The following is a 16,708-nucleotide window of genomic DNA, read 5'->3' as shown; positions in this document are numbered from 1 at the left end:
GCATTTTTTTGTTGACATCAGCTGGGAGAGCACCAGCACAAGAGACTTGCAGGAGGGGATGTAGGGGGACGTAGCAGAGGGCACCGACAGCGGCAGCCATAGCATGCGGACTCAGGAGCCTGAGGTGCCTGACGGCGAGTCATACTAGGAGGTACAGTAATGTTGATTGATATGTTGTTATCGACCACAGTGGAGCCTTGATCGAGTCAATCTGTGGCAGTGACAAATGTATTGAACGGTATAGTAGACTCTATGTTACTTGTACTCTAAGACGGCGCGAACGCGACTCAAACGCAAGGCCGGGGAGGTCGCGCGGCGACTCGCGCCACAGCCGCCACAGCGGAGTGTGAAAGGCCCTGCAAACCCGGTGGGACATTAACCTCAAGTCGAGCGCTTCCTTCAAACTGAGTCTATGCACGCGTGGCAGCGAGCGCTCGAACCTCTTGCGTCTCGCCGCCACCGTTGGCCGACAGTCTGTTCGGCACTGCCTGTTTTCGAGACTCGTTCACTCTCGACTTGCGGTAGACACTCCCTACATAACTCAGTCGATGGATCCTCTCGGTCAAAATGGTAACCGACCCCGCGTCCTCGACCCATCCGGTGAGCGGTGCCCGGATTACGAGTTAGTCGCGTTTGCAGCGATCAGGCAGGCTATGACGGCCAACGGCAACATGAACGACGAGCAAGCAGTCCAGGCTCTTCGAGAGAGTTGGCAAACCCATCACAACGCGCAAATCCAAGCTTGGCAGGTTCAGTCCCTAGAGGACCGTCGTCTAGCGGAAGAGGAAGAGCAGCGGGCGCGCGAAGAGGAAGAGGCGCTTCGGGCGGAAGAGCAGCGTGCAGCGGCAGAAGAACAGAAGACGCTAGACAAGAAAAAGCCCAAGCTCGCGACGGTAGATCCGTCTCGAAGGCCCCCTACCCAACTTCGGCAGAGGGTAGCGGAGTACGCGCACGAGAAGCTCATGAAGCTAGCGTACGTCGAACTCGACTATTTCACGGCTAAAACACGTCAGCTGGCAGAGAGTCAAGCGAAGAGCGTCGTCAACGAGACTTATACCCTAGTCTCCGGAGACACGGGTCTAAGCCTGACCCCAGCGTCGTCCCTCAAAGCTATCAAAGGAGTCCGCCGCGATGCGGATCTTCCCTTCGAGGAGATGACGACCGCCTGGCCCGTCTTCATACAGGAGATCACGGACCTCCCGGAGATCTGGCCGCAACCTATAGTACAGCAGTACCTTCGGTTCTTCCTACAGATCGTGGGGCACCAGGATAGCCAAGACCCGATCGGTCAGCCGGCCCTCATGCGCTACATGGAGGAGGTGCGCACAGACTGGCACGAGAAGATCATCGCCAGGAACGTCTCGGATCAGACGTACAATATCGGCGTCTTCGAACCAAAACTGTACGAGCAGTGCAAAGCCGAAATCCAGTCTACGTCGGCAAGGCTGCAGATTCAACGGGTGCGTCTTCCCCTCTGTTTGTTTAATTCGTCGAATCTCCGCTGACCAGGCGTGATCTTGAACTTCCCATCTTCCGTTTTCTCCCCCGACACCACGGAACACCCTCGACGTATCGGCACCGGTACGCCCCCACGCGAAACCATCGTCGTCTCAAATGCGTACATATTCGTCTCCCATGGGGATCGCGTCCTCATTTTCGCGGGTATTTACAACTTCATCTTCTACGCTCCGTGGGGCTTTGGTCGCGCGTTTTCTTCTTGACCGGCGTGGTCATGTCTCTCCTTGTCGGGACCGGCCGGCGCGGTCGTTTTCTATCACGTCCCTACCCCCCCCTAAAATTTTCGGCTGGCGGATTTATCATCGGCGTTCATTCAACCGGCGTGGTTGTTATTCTCTTGACCGGCGTGGTCCCTTGTTCTTTGACCGGCGTGGTCGTTACCTTCGGTGGCCGGCGTGGCTTCACTCAATCGACCGGCGTGGTCATACTTTCACGTACCGGCGTGGTCGTGCTGTTCTGGACCGGCGTGGTCGTGCTGTTCTGGACCGGCGTGGTCTCTATATCTTGACCGGCGTGGTCTCTATCTCTTGACCGGCGTGGTCACTCTGCGGACCGGCGTGGTCATCTCCTTGGACCGGCGTGGTCATCTTCTGCGGACCGGCGTGGTCATCTTATGCGGACCGGCGTGGTCATCCTTCGTGAACCGGCGTGGTCACCATTCCCGCGCTCTGTACATGACCGGACAAACTTTCAGATGCAAAAATTGAATGATAGCTTTGAATCCCAGCGAGGGGGAAGCTCATCAGGTCAAGCGTCGGGGTGACGACGCTCACCGTCTCCGAGAAATCAGCAGCGAGGTGGTGCTCGTGGTTCGGGGCAGCAGGGTCGTAGTAGTCGAAGAGACGATGCAGAGCCGTACGGCCATCATTCGCGAGACCGAGAGTCCGCTTCGCGTAATGCAAGAGGGTCTTTTCAGAGGGGCGCATCTCGCACGGCCCTCGCGATTTGCGCCATATGCTTGGGCTGCCACCCCTCAGAGGAGATCGGAAAGTGTCGATCGAGTTCTTTGTGGAACGGACAGCCAGCCTTGTGTGGAAGAAACTCCTCGGGACAGATTATCAACAAGGATGGAGAGACGATCTGTCTCGACTGGCAACGAGTGGGAGGTTGTCGCTCCACCAGCCCCAAACACATCCATCAGTGTTCGGGATGTGGGGGGCGGAACCACGGAGCTTCGTCGTGCAATCTTGCACAGAAGAAGTAACCCCCTCACCCCATACCACCCTGACGCTTGGCATAGAACGTTACGAGACGCAGACCTTCTTGATAAATACCCTTCTTTGGTGTCTTCTCTACGATCCGGCTTTATCATCGGAATCCCGCGCATTCACGTCACTAAAGCCCCTAATAATAGCCTCACAATTGAGCAGAACACAGACACTTTCTTGCGCATCGTCCAAGACGAGATCCAAAAACGGAGATACATGGGCCCTTTCTCACAACGCGAATTGGAAGACCTCATTGGCCCCTTTCAGTCCTCTCCACTTTCTCTGGTTCCGAAGCCACACAAACCAGGAGTTTTCCGTTTGGTTCAGAACTTCTCGTACCCTCATTCACCACGAGCTGGATACTCCGCAATCAATGACTCACTCCGATCAGATGATTTCCCTTGTACCTGGGGTACGTTCACCGCAATGTGTCTCTTATGTAGCCGACTCCCTCCAGGATCTCAGGCCGCGGTTCGAGACGTGGCGGAAGCATATCGCACGGTACCACTTGATTCGTCGCAATGGCCAGGTACAGTCGTGCGGCTGTCCGCAAACGACCAGTTCCTGGTCGATTCAAACGCAGCCTTCGGAGCCGCTCCAAATGCGGGGCTTTACGGAGGCATCGCAGATGCCGGAGCAGACATCATGCGCTCCAGAGGACTGGGCCCCATCACGAAGTGGGTCGACGATCACACGTTCTTCCGGATCTTGCGGCAATACATACGCGAATATAACCTGGCACGAGAGCAGTGGCGTCAACAGATCGAATTCCACGGCGGAGAGCATAAAGACCGAGGCAGGTTATGGTACGGAGGTGACTGGCTACAGGACGGGCGGGTGGACGAATTCGTCGAGGACATGCGCTTCCCAATCAAAGACTTGTCCGCGTCTTCAGAGCGTTCGTTGGAGGATGCGCGATACTCCTGCTGCATGGCGGATATCGATGACATCTCATCGGAACTGGGAATCCCATGGCAAGCCGAGAAGGATGTCCCCTTCGCTCACGAATTCCCATTCACGGGCTTCTTATGGAACCTGGAAACCCGCGAAGTATCCCTCCCTCCAGCGAAAGCGGCAAAGTACTGCCTGGCTATATCTGTGTGGCGAGCCCCCGGACACCGCACGCACACGTTGGAAGAAGTCCAGAAGCTCTACGGAAAGCTTCTACATGCCTCGTTGGTCGTCCCGGCGGGACGGTGTTACCTCACCAACCTCGAAGCCATGCTGGGTATCTTCCACAACAATCCTTTCATGCCGCGTACCCCTCCTCGAGGGACTCCAGCTGATCTGGACTGGTGGCTCGACACTCTCTCACAACAATCGATCTCGCGCCCCATCCCCGGTCCTCTCCCAGTTGTCCGGCTTGACGCATTCTCAGATGCAAGCTCAGGAACAGGCATCGCAATCGTTATTGGCGATCACTGGAGGGCTTGGACGCTGCGCGCAGGATGGGACAGAGACGGAAGAGACATCGGATGGGCAGAGGCGGTGGGTTTCGAATTACTCGTCCGATGTTTGCTGGCCAACGAAGAGCTCCCACCACGGATCCGCCTCTTCGGAGATAACATGGGCGTCGTGGGGGGATGGAGAAAAGGCTGCAGTAAGAACCGACACGTCAACAGCGCATTCAAGCGGATCCATCACGCCCTTGTGGGACGGCGAGTGGACTTCTTCCTCAGCTACGTCCCGAGCGGTCACAACCCAGCCGATGCTCCCTCTCGCGGCAGATACCCCCCCACACACCTTCTTCTCCCCCCAGTCCCCATCCCCGACGACATCCGGCCCTTCCTCGACGACGCGGTCGTGGACGGACCTGATAGACTCCGCCACGCATCCCTCGCCCACCGCACAAAGCCTAGCAGAGAGTCAGCCATCCCAGACTACATGGAGATTCCTGTCCGACCCGGATACGACACAGACGAGCACGCCGCCGAGGATTTCCTCTGGCAGCACATCGACTGGGCCGCCTAGTAAGCGGCAGAGAGGTGTCCCTCTGCCCGTGCAGCCGCAGTCCCAGGCTCGCCCTCGTTCATACCCCTCGCACCTAGCTCTGGCACCATCCCCGCTACGCCCGCACTGCCTCGCGCGCGACCGGCTCCGTCTCTGGCTCCCAGTGACCGGCCGGCAGCCAGTAGACCGCAGCGGTTTTCCGGTGGCGGTCTCGGCGGAGGATCTCGCGCATGTCAAGTCGGTCTTCGAGAAGGCGTGGACCCAGTCGACGCTAGAAGTCTACGGCTCGGGCTTGTTGACGTTCCACGTAGTATGCGACAAGAGACAGGTCCCAGAGGAGCAGCGCGCGCCGACTAGCGACGTCCTGTTACAAACTTTCGTGGCGGACCTGGCCGGCGCGTACAGCGCAGACACAATACGCAACTACGTAATGGGTATCCGCGCGTGGCACATCCTGCACGGCATCCCTTGGACCCGAGACAAAGAGCAGCTAGACACGCTGTTGCGCGGAGCGACGAAGCTGGCACCATCAAGCTCGAAGCGTAGTCCGAGACAACCATATACGCGTGAGTACCTGTCGGCTCTGCACGCATATCTAGACCCGAAGGACCCTACAGACTGCGCAGTATGGGCAGTCCTCACGGTCGCGTTCTTCTCAATCGCGAGACTGGGAGAGCTAGTGCTCAAGAAAAAAGGTACCTTCGACGAGGCATTGCATACAACGCGCGCACGGATTCGTACGGACTGGGACAGAGACGGTAGGGAGGTATGGGTCATTACCATCCCCAAGACGAAAGTGAGTGCGGCGGGAGAAGATCTCTGTTTCGCGCGGCAGGACGGAGCTCTGGACCCGGTCACAGCATTGCTAGACCACATAGCCATCAACGACCCACCCAACAACGTACCCTTGTTCTCGCATCGTGTGGGCAGGGTCGGGGACAACGGGGGAGGCTGGGAGGCGTTGACGAAGAAGGTCGTCCTGGCGAGGGTGGTGCAAGCAGCCAAGGTCGCGAAGCTCGCGGTGCTACATGGGCACAGCCTCCGCATCGGAGGGACACTGGAGTATATGTTACGGGGGGTCCCCTTCGATGTGGTCAAGGTGATGGGACGATGGCAAAGCGATGCGTTCCGAATCTACCTCCGCAAGCACGCGCAAATCCTGGCGCCGTACTTGAAGGAGAATCCTGAGGCGCACTCGGCGTATACAAGATATGCGATGCCCCCAGTGCGTTAACTCAGTAAGTCTCGTTCTTCCTCCTAGAGTTGGGGTGTCCCAAGTCAGGCGACGCGTCATTTCGAACTCCTACATCCCGGGTATCGCGGCTGACTCGGGCCACCATAGGCTGCCATCGGACAACGCAGGACCTGCGTCGGATCGCCGCGCCCTCCGGGCGCGGGCTTTCGCCCAACCGCGGTCGTTTTCTGGGTTTTCTTTCTTGACTTTCTTGCATCATTGTATCCAGCGTTCATTCGGTAGTATCCCGTCACTTGCGATCGAGAATAACCTCACGTGTCACATAGCATGTGTTTTGTAACAACTTTCACACTCAGACGTTCACCTTGAGAACTCGTCCCTTTGCGCAAGAGCGCAACAAGGGCATAGATTGAGTGTTTGAAGGAAGCGCGAGGTACGAGCGCTTCCTTCAAACTGAGTCTATGCACGCGTGGCAGCGAGCGCTCGAACCTCTTGCGTCTCGCCGCCACCGTTGGCCGACAGTCTGTTCGGCACTGCCTGTTTTCGAGAACCCACCCTCCACTCCCTTTGAAAGAAAATCAAGCACGTTCCTCCACCGACGCCACCGCTCGGTTAAGACTCATTAAAAAGAACATCAGACCACCAACCATTAGGCCATATCACTACTCCCCTCTCAATCCTCTGTTACAATCATGCTGAACCCAGTCCATTCTTTAAACATCCACTCCTCGATTCTGTCTCTTCCGTTAGCTGCGGAAGGCTACACCCGACTGGACATACGCTTCCTAACGAAATCGAAGGAGGATGTCGAAGGAGGATCCATTGTCGCTATCATCGGACCCCCTCCATGTTGTATCCAAAGCGGCATGGAGGTCGCATTGATCCCGGCAGCAGCAGAGGAAGTTAGACCGTTTTGCGGTAAACTGACTGGAGTAATCGCGGCTTCAGGCATTTGGGTGGCATTTGAGTTGAGAGGAGACGTGGGGCAAGACTGTATCCTGTTGGTTGACCGTCAGAAGGCCTACCTTGGCTGGAAGGAGAGATGGCAAACTTTCAATACCTCAGGAACCTGGTTAAACGTCTTCCCACCATTGATCGCGGCGTACCATCCCCAGCCGATATCATTCGGAGCAGCGGATGAGCCTCTGATGCTGCCAGAGCCAGTGAGTTAACAACACCAACGGCAGGACTCGCATTTACCTAGCACACAGTCACACCACAGCATAGTTCGAGACACCCCGTGGCCGTGGACGAACTTCCTGAGGCCGGGAGAAAGACAACCAGTTCATGAACACATAGCGCAGGTGCAGCGGGCAGCCATAGAGAACCAAGACACCCTCGCCAGGGTCGCCTGGGCTGCCGAGGGCGCTCTATGTCTTTGAGGTACGCTGATAATGTCTTTAAGCGTCACCTATCATCACGATAGGCTGATCAAATAGTACGAACGGCAGCATAGCAGTAGTCGTCGCAAGAATCACGTCTTTCCCTCGTCAATCCGCATTTCATCAATGATACATGCCTTGACACACCTACGGCGCAATGTTAGTTTTCTCATCTCGGATGCGGGTACCGCGCTTTGTCCATAGCACTTACGAACTTTGCGTTCTTCCCACCTCACCACACCCTTTCATGGCCCATCCCACCCTCGCGGCTGACTCGGGCCACCATAGGCTGCCATCGGACAACGCGGGACCTGCGTCGGATCGCCGCGCCCTCCGGGCGCGGGCTTTCGCCCAACCGCGGTCGTTTTCTGGGTTTTCTTTCTTGACTTTCTTGCATCATTGTATCCAGCGTTCATTCGGTAGTATCCCGTCACTTGCGATCGAGAATAACCTCACGTGTCACATAGCATGCGTTTTGTAACAACTTTCACACTCAGACGTTCACCTTGAGAACTCGTCCCTTTGCGCAAGAGCGCAACAAGGGCATAGACTGCCGCCCTATCGCCGGGGCCCGGCTAAGGGCTTCGCATTAATTAACGCGGTCCCGTGACAGAAAGTCGTTTCGCAAAGCTACAGCCTGCAACCTGGAGAACGTCTGAACGACTGGGACATACGTCCCGGGGACGCGTCCCGGGGACGCTCTGCGGGACGTCCCGCGGGACGCTGTCACACTGACTGACTTGAGTAACAGGGGCTACTATTTCAGGAAGTCCTCCAATAACTTATGTACTCCCCGTTTCCGTGTACAACGATCGTTGTGTACTGAGTAATTACACCATCTAATCTAGCCTCACGGTTTCAAAACAATGGGTGTCGTTCAAGGTAAAACTATATACAAGAGCCTATGAGTAGTGCCTGTGGTATGCTTACATAATCATCTCCGTCACGTAGCGCGCCACTATGCCTGGCCTCCGTGACGCCTTCGTAAATCTCAGTCAGTAAGTGACTAAGTCAGTCGATATGTATATGATAGGGCTCGAGCACATCCTACAACATCACATGACCAGGCGGACAGCGCCGGGGCGAGACAGCGATAGTAGCCGTGTTTGTGCGTTCGTACATGACGATGATATAATCTTTTATCGCACATGTCGAGAGTTTGATGGTCTGAGACGGGCTGAAAATCTGTGCGCGTCGGCGAGCATTTCTCGGGCTACAAACTCCTAGACACTGCAGCAGTTGCGAGCGCTGGGATGGGCGTCTACGGTTGACCACGCAAATATCGAGGCAGTAGCACTCGGGACAGCACACAAAATCAGGCTTCAATCGTAGGTATTGACTGCGCCGTTCTCACACACTTTTCTGGCATGCGCGCGGACCGCAAACTGTCATAGTGTGCGATCATGGCGAGTTTGCAAGCTCGTGCGCGGCGAGACAGCGCCTGGCCGAGGATATAGTGAATCTCAATGTATTCAGCTCACACTCTTGCACTTTGGGCATCGTTTATGCCCTGCACGCTCACCTCGATGCACCGGATATCAGTTTGCGCATGCAATCCTGCAGAAGAGCCATTTTGCTGTCCCACGTTTGCGTGTTCAACCGTAGACGCCCATCCCAGCGCTCGCAACTGCTGCAGTGTCTAGGAGTTTGTAGCCCGAGAAATGCTCGCCGAGGCGCACAGATTTTCAGCCCGTCTCAGACCATCAAACTCTCGACATGTGCGATAAAAGATTATATCATCGTCATGTATGAACGCACAAACACGGCTACTATCGCTGTCTCGCCCCGGCGCTGTCCGCCTGGTCATGTGATGTTGTAGGATGTGCTCGAGCCCTATCATATCTAGACACCTAGCTGACCGGTGAATTGTCTTTCTGGCCCTCAATAATGTCAATGTCAAAGCTGGTCAAAGTGGGAGGTAAAGCGATGATGGTGGCCGGCCACTCACGGTGCTGAGACTGACTGTGACGTCTCGCGTCTCGCGTCCCTCGTCCCCGGGACGAATGTCCCCGTGGTTCCGACTTTCTGGCAACCTGCGCCGCTGCTGCCGTGCGAGTCAGACGTGGTCAGGTTGGTCAGGACGATATCAGTAGTACTCAAGTACTCACTATTCATTGCTCCGCATTGAGATGCACATGCAGTCATGCATATGATATATCGCTTGCCTAGGGCCCAGGCTCGTTCACGCCAGGGGTTCAAATGAACTGAGATTGTGCTGCAGTATGTGACAAAGGTTTGCGAATGCAAGACGATAGCGTTTGATAGCATGAGTACAGTGATGATACAATATATAATTTAGATGCAGCTGCCCATGATGCATTTACGAAGATGCCTCAATCTCCGAACTTATCCCAATACTGGCGATCATCGTCGGCCTCGGTTTCAGTTCTCGGTTCCATATCTTCTTCTACGTGCTCTTTCATCCAAGAGATCACGCGAGGATGCGCCTGAACCCTGCGAGATTATCAATTAAAAAATCCGGCGTCAAGCCTGACGGAAATGGTACGGCGCACTTGAGTGGTTGGAACCCATGGACTTCAAGCGTGTCTAGGCTTGTTGCGCGGGACAGTGCAACATACGCTGTAGTGAATGTCGTAAATTGAATGTTGCCGGCCCATAGTTGAGGAGACGTGCTCACCTTGACCTTTTTCAAACACGCGCCCAAGGTCGACACGGACCCTGTCTAGGGTCTGTCCCTGCGATTTGTGTATACTCAACGCCCACGCCAATATGAGGGGTACCTGTGGTGAATTCACTTTAGCCATGCATCTAGCACCGACTAGATGTGGATTGCCTGGTAGCGAGTAGCATCTATCCTGCCATCTGCATTGATCGCCTCGAATGTAGCGGGGACGCACAGTAACGTGCGCCCGCTTTTGAACTCCACGATCGGCCAGACATGGTGCTCTGCGGCTTGTGGTCCGTGCTTCTCCGGCGTATGGACTTTGACTTCCTCCGGATTCTCCTTCGCAATATCGGTTCCGCATTCCCGTGCATTGCGCGGCGTGCTAAAGCCGATCACCCGTCCCACAGAACCATTCACGAGCTCGCCTTGCACCAAGTTCTACTCGACTCGTCAGTGTATGCACAGCGCAACTACTCCATGCCATGATCACTGACCTTGATGAGCATGACCTGCGCGCCGACCTACATAACAGCCTCGTCAACATGCACGTCGTGTGAGGCCTTGAGCTTCACTGGCTTTGAATGTGATCTCCTTGGGAGCGACGAGCCTCTCCAAAGCAGATTTCACTCTGGTGAGTGGGTATTCCTTGCCATCCTCGTCAACACCATGTTTGTCCTTTGCAGCATATACATGTCTTGGATCGCGTAGCCGGTGCAAGCGGAAAATGTTTGTGCTTTCGACTTCTCGACGTGTAGGAAATCTAAGGGCAAGGCTTGGCTTTCACTTGATACCGAAGGCGGAGTAACTCACAAGTCGGTTGGTTCGATGCCATCATCGTAAGTTACGCGCCGCGACAACTTCCTGAACTCGGCTATGATCTGTGGCGTCAGCCTGCCGAAGCGCATCGAATTCAACATATTGACAAATTCTGTTGGGCAAGGACGATATAAATGGACAAAACTAGCCATTAAAAGCCGCGACTCACTTCGTTCGCTCTGTCGGAAAACATGACGAAGCACGACAGGCTTCCCGATACACCTGGACCATGAGCGCGCCTCAAATGCAAATGTAGCGGGAATCGGGATGCCGTGTGTGTCATGATCTGGCACAGGTGGAAGCTGGCAAAAGTCACCTGAAAGGACTAGCTAGTAGTACATGAACCGAGAGTTGGCAGCTGTAAGAGTGCCATGCATACTGAGCTTACCTGGATTCCGCCGAAAGGTTCATTTCCATGTCTGTCTCTCAGATGCCGACCAAGAAATTCCTTCAACGTTCAAATAGTGAGTATCACTTCACACTCGCATCTGGTAGCCTACCAATTTGTCAAACAGCACGCCATCTATCATTGAAACTGACAAGACGATTCGGCTGAGCATCAACAGTCAGACGAGCAATTCGGGCTCACCTTCGTCAATGATAAGTGTCTTGACTCGCTGCCACCGCTTAACCGTTGTATTATATGCGTCCTTGTACAGCAGTTCACGGCCGGCCTCCTTTGCCTTTTTCTGTGCGTGCTTGTCTTGCCCTAGAAACTTGCCGAGCATTTCGTCCGCAGGCTCTTTCCCTAGGCCAATTCCGGCCCACGAATGGAGAGTACATCCACCGATATTGACGGATGCGATGCCCGTAGCAGCTGTGATAGCTAACGCATCCGAATGGCTGCCACCGCAGTGTTTGATGATCTCACGAAGAAGCAGTGACTTGCCCGTGCCTGGTGCACAAGTACGAGTATCAGAATGTGAGCACGGTTTAGTGAGGTTAAGTGGAACGAACCTGCAGAGCCTGTGAAGAAGACGTTGCGGCCTGACCTGACCATGTCAACGACTGCCTGCTGTTCCGCAGATAGGTCAACTGGAGGAGGTGGAGGAGGAGGAGACGGTGATGATGGTAGAATATGTCGTGAGATAGGAAGAGGTTCGTCGCCATTGAGTGGCATATCGGTTTTGCCAGTCCAAACGTTAGACAATGGTGGTAAGTGAGCATCCTCCATCCTCGGTTCCGACAAGGGAACATCAAATGTCTCGGCCTTAGGCAGTAGCGTAGAAGCCGAATTATCCTCCGACTTGAAGGAAATGGACACGTCAATGTGCTCTGCCTTCGTTGGTAATGAAGACTCGCTACCCTCTTCAATCTTCGTACGGCCCGTCGTGTGAATAGTTCGATAGTCCTGTTGTCCAACTACAGCAAGAGGTTCATTGTGCTCTCTCTTCACCGTTAGTGAAGAGACACTAGGACAGTACGCCGACATTTTGCCTGTGTCCCTATGCCGGGGCTTGGTGCGTGGTACCCCTGGACGTAGCGGGCCGATCGTAGGACCTCCGGGTTCAACTTCGTAGTATGCTAGAAAATCATGAGTAGTCCTCGATCCAGCCATCAGCGCCAGGTGACTTACACGTATGCAGCGAGTCCGGCACGACATTCAGCCATTCCTCAGCCTCACGCCTAGTCCGGAAGCTCTTTTGCAACGCGCCCGGGTATTGGTAGATCTGTTTCAAGCTTCTGTCCACGTCCTGTCATAGATATTGCAGTGACGCACATTCTCCTTGGCCTGATAGACGAGTGTCAGTGACGAGTGGATGGGATTTGCCTGCTGGCTAGTACCTCTTCCCAGGACGCATAGATGCGGGGGCCTTGTCTGCCTTTTCTGACGGCATAGAACTTTGTTTTGCGCGCCTTGCCCATATATGACTCCGAGGCGCGTCACGACAAGTAGAGGGTGGGAGGGCGTGTTAGACCGTGGGCACGACTCAACGCGTTGTCCTCGCGAGGCTCGAGCGCGTCCGAGTCGCATATAGTAGGCCATGTCCACGTGACGGCGCTCATTGACTACGCTCCTCCGCGCCCGTCGGAAATATAAGTATCCACAGGCTTGATCAGTACTACACCCAAATACGTATGTTACCTTTCAAATAGTCATAGGGCGACCGGAGCTCGATCGAGGGTGCATCAGTGAGTACTCACGCGCGCGGCTTAGCATCGCACGCAAGCCTAAGTTGGTCTAGCACATTACGCCTCCCGGACGCAAGAATTCTGTCACAATATGCAGCCCACTGCAGAAGGCTTGATATGTCATACAGTCACTACTCATATGCTACAACATCTAAATATCAAGTTCGACGCACGAACGTGCCAACGCGATTGCTAGTATATGCATGATGACATCCTCTCGGATGCCTGCTTCCGACGAACAACTTGAAGGAGTCAAGGCGGACGCTTCATCCTTTGGCTTATGACAAGCAAGCGTTCAGGCTATGTCCCTGTATCGCCCAAATGGTCTCTGAGTCCCACTGGGAGCACAAACATTGGGGCGACGGGTTTCAGTCCAATCGTACCACCCCAGATGTAAGCGGCGCTTCCGCTAGGCGACCACCCTGGGTCCCCATCCGAGCCATCTCCTCCTTGACCCACGCAGGTGCATCGACCACGGCGGCACGGGGGTCGCTCTTGTACAGCATGAGGTATCCCTGTAGGCCGGCCATCGAGAATTGTCGCTCGGGTATGATGTTCGCAAAACGCGCGGCAAGTTCGCACCCTTCTCTTTTCGAGAGAGTGACCGGTATAGAGAAGCTGTCTGATGGGTTTGGCTGGCGCGCATCGGGCGCGGGCGACGCGAGGAGGTCTGGTGACGCAGGGGGCGGCGTGGCGGGAGGAGACGGGGGTACGGACCCGAGAAGCTTCTCTGAGGCGACGTCGTCAGAACTAGTCTCCCCTTGTGGCTTATCCTCCTCCGTGAAGAATGACTTGTATAGATTCTCCGCCTGATACCGGCTGGCAAGGCGGAACTCGACGTGAAGGTCCATCCTTCCGGGGCGGCATAGCGCGGGGTCGAGTGCCTTGTAGTTGTTGGTGGTTGCGAACAGGATGCGTCCCTCTTGCGCGCCGATGCCATCCAGCGCATTGAGCAAGCCACTGAGAGTGACACGAGACGCGGCCTCCTCCACCGGTTTCGGACCTTTGTCGTCGTCATCTCCGTCCTTCTTCTGTTCGCCCCCTCGAGGAGACATCGACCCGCTCTCTGGCAAAAGCTCTCGCGTGACGCCCCGTTTGAAGGCGGCGTCGATGTCTTCCATGAGCGCAATGCAGCGGCGGGGCATGTTCGAGATGAGCTCGGTCAGGGCGGTGTCGTCCATGCCTGCGCGACTGACTGTCACGATGTAGACATCCAGGCCTAGCTCGCCAGCAATGCTGTGGATCACAGAGGTCTTTCCAGACCCAGGGGCACCGTACTGTGGGAATCGGGGTCGTCAGCATGAAAGGTTCTAATAGCAGCGCGCGAATGAGCTTACCAGGAGATAGCCGCGGCGATATGGGATGCCTCTGTCAGAGTACCATTTCCGACTGGCGAGGAAGTTGCGCGCGTCGTTGAGCAGCCGCTCCTTGACGCCTGGGTCCATGATAATCGATGTCAAGGGCCGCTTGGGGCGAGCCGTCATGAAGTTCCAGAAACCGCCACTGGCAGGTATCACATCAGTCACACATGCAAACCACACTTGACGCCACACAAACTCACGTATCGGCTGCATATATGGAAACACATTTCTTCTCTGCAGCTTTGTACAATTGCCTGGCGTCCTCCATGAAGTTGTGCAGCACCGCACGGTCCCGTGAGAAGATGCTACCGTAGTGTCAATATTCCGGTGACAAATGAAGTCACAAGGAACTACGGCACCTTAGTTGCATGGTAGACCAACGCGACTCCCTTGTCACTACCATATAACGCCCCTTGTACCACATCTTGTAAGACTTCGATAGATCCGGGAGATAGGTAAGCTTGCGAGAGGAGCTGGTCTCTTCGTCCTCATCCTCTTCGGTGGCTTCGAGCCCAAACTGCTCGCTCGTGCTCACGTCGACCACTCGGGCAGCATTCCAGAACTTTTGGTGCGAAAGCCAGTAAAGGACCCAGCCTGTAGGCCGACGTAAATCATGAGTTCGAGAAGACAGTGAATAGACGATCGACAGCTTACGGTAGGCGTCTTGATCCTGATTTTGATCAATTGTGGCGACGAGCCAGAACGTCTCGAGGAAGGAGTCCCACCAGGTAAACAGGTAGCGCCGACATGTCTCGAGCGCTCCGCCAACGACGAAGAGCTTGATCCAGTCACTGAGCGCCGAGAAAGAGAGGTACGACGCGATTACAGAGAAGATCTCCTGAGGAAGAGGAAATCCAGCCATAGTCGAAGCTGTTGTCGAAGAATTCGTGCTGTTCGACAACAGGGTGTCAGTGAGTTTGACCGACAGACCCGTCAGGGAAGTCAGGAATAAGGATAGTTGTTTGGAATCCACGTTGACGTATGTGGCGATTGTGATCGCTTCTGAAGAGTCGAGTGGGTGCAGCAGCGTCTGCTAGGAAGACTGCTGTAGCATCACGGTTTATAAATGAATGAACAGCCTCGAATCTAGATAGTGAGACGCACGTAGGCCCATCCCCATGGAGTCATACGCTGTCAAGCAGCGGGGCGGGTCTTGCTTCGATTGTGGACAGCCAGCGCCTGCGGCAGTGTAGCGTACCACCTGCGCAGAAACATGCGGCAGCGTGTTCGTCACACCTACGAACGCAGGATGCGTGAATGTGACTCGATAAACAACTCCGGCGACCTGATTTCGCGATTTGGGTGGGGCAGACGAACACGTTTCCTCGATAGCACTAGACTCGACGCATGCCTCAGTCCGACTCTGACCTTCCTTTTAGGTGGTGTACTACGGTCTGATATAGAGGCTGAGGCTGGCTGGGGCTTGCGTCTTGCGCGCTGATCAAGCTGTTGGGATCGAGTCAAGTGCTATAGAAGAGTACATCCGACCTACCTGCTGTGAGGGCGCCGGTACAGCCCAACGACGCTCACAGCGCACGATGCCCGAGCTGACCAGCTAGTCAAGTCATCTTTGGTCTTGGCGCCCTGTGCCCCAGTCCCAGCGACTCGGCTGAAGACGAAGCAGTGCTTGCATGCACTGTCCGGCCGCGGTGCGAGCTTTGCGAAGGACTTCAAGGAGTGGAGCACGGCCGGGGACGGACATGCGGCTGTGGCGGACAATTGTCGTAGCTTGAGCCTGGTCGTAGCTGTGCGGCGGGTCCGAGATCGGAAGAATCGCCGCCTCGGGCGGCATACCACAATTTTGATAGTCAAAAGGAGAGACAAAGGAGCAACCTGGGCCCAGAGCATACGCAGCGATTTGATTGACGGACTACGGACTCTGAACTACGTACACTTATGTCTACATAGGGCTTCGCCCTCAGTGACAATAAAGGGAACACAAACAAACAAACAAACCTGGGCCCAGCAACAAAGGAGATATGAGGAACAGAAACATCTGATAAGCTTGCTCAATGACTGGGCAACGGAAATGCATACAGTATGATCATATGATTCGGAACCAACACCGTTGCCGCTGCATACCGATTCTGACTCCAATGAAGCTGTTCCGACGACGGACACGACTTGCGATATTGACACTGTTGCTGACGCTGGAATGCATATGCACGACTACGGAATCATGGGCGAGCAAACCAGTATACCGTTGCACTACGTGAGCGACCCAAGCGTGCAAAAGAGCTCCAAAAGTAGCTGCCAAGAGCAAAGTAGGGTTACTGCGCAGCTCGTAAGATTAGAATCTCAAGATCCGTCGAAGTGCTGACTTCACGCCACGCCACATAATGGCGTGCAATAAGCAGAGCCAAGACACGCTGACTATACAGATTGAGCACTTATTACACGACGAATAGTACACGCTGCAGACACAGGCACTACCGCAAACCGCGAATGGCACTAGCGACAGTATAACGACTAATACACTGCTACGACGTCGGACTACGACAATAACTTATGTGGAGATG

General features: G+C 55.1%; 3 protein-coding genes across 3 annotated transcripts; 1 reads left to right on the top strand and 2 right to left on the bottom strand.

Moving 5' to 3' along the window:
• Positions 1-523: 523 nt before the first annotated feature.
• On the top strand, positions 524-1,515 carry C8Q71DRAFT_866996 (uncharacterized protein; the record flags this gene model as incomplete). Its single annotated transcript, XM_047928288.1, has 2 exons — positions 524-1,460; positions 1,510-1,515. The coding sequence occupies exons 1-2, from the start codon at positions 549-551 to the stop codon at positions 1,513-1,515; spliced, it is 918 nt and encodes a 305-aa protein (XP_047778762.1). The 5' UTR covers positions 524-548.
• Positions 1,516-13,196: 11,681 nt separating this feature from the next.
• On the bottom strand, positions 13,197-15,051 carry C8Q71DRAFT_708279 (P-loop containing nucleoside triphosphate hydrolase protein; the record flags this gene model as incomplete). Its single annotated transcript, XM_047920610.1, has 5 exons — positions 13,197-14,105; positions 14,166-14,331; positions 14,390-14,494; positions 14,549-14,783; positions 14,844-15,051. 5 exons carry the CDS (start codon positions 15,049-15,051, stop codon positions 13,197-13,199), a joined length of 1,623 nt encoding a protein of 540 aa, XP_047778761.1.
• Positions 15,052-15,208: 157 nt separating this feature from the next.
• On the bottom strand, positions 15,209-16,079 carry C8Q71DRAFT_46412 (uncharacterized protein). Its single transcript, XM_047918704.1, has 3 exons — positions 15,682-16,079; positions 15,294-15,626; positions 15,209-15,231 (listed from the first exon to the last, which is right to left on the bottom strand). The coding sequence occupies exons 1-2, from the start codon at positions 16,035-16,037 to the stop codon at positions 15,542-15,544; spliced, it is 441 nt and encodes a 146-aa protein (XP_047778760.1). The 5' UTR covers positions 16,038-16,079; the 3' UTR covers positions 15,209-15,231; positions 15,294-15,541.
• Positions 16,080-16,708: the final 629 nt, after the last annotated feature.

Source organism: Rhodofomes roseus (assembly GCF_022264815.1).
Source record: "Rhodofomes roseus strain CIRM-BRFM 1785 chromosome Unknown C8Q71scaffold_10, whole genome shotgun sequence".
Classification (NCBI taxonomy): domain Eukaryota; kingdom Fungi; phylum Basidiomycota; class Agaricomycetes; order Polyporales; family Fomitopsidaceae; genus Rhodofomes; species Rhodofomes roseus.
This window is presented reverse-complemented; position numbering and strand designations above follow the sequence as displayed.

Excerpts from the sequence above, each read along its gene's own strand:
- C8Q71DRAFT_46412 (XM_047918704.1), bottom strand. The coding sequence starts at position 16,037 with ATGCTCTGGGCCCAGGTTGCTCCTTTGTCTCTCCTTTTGACTATCAAA. Across the intron at positions 15,627-15,681 it reads TACCGGCGCCCTCACAGCAG|CGCGCAAGACGCAAGCCCCA; the intron begins GTAGGTCGGATG and ends CAGCTTGATCAG.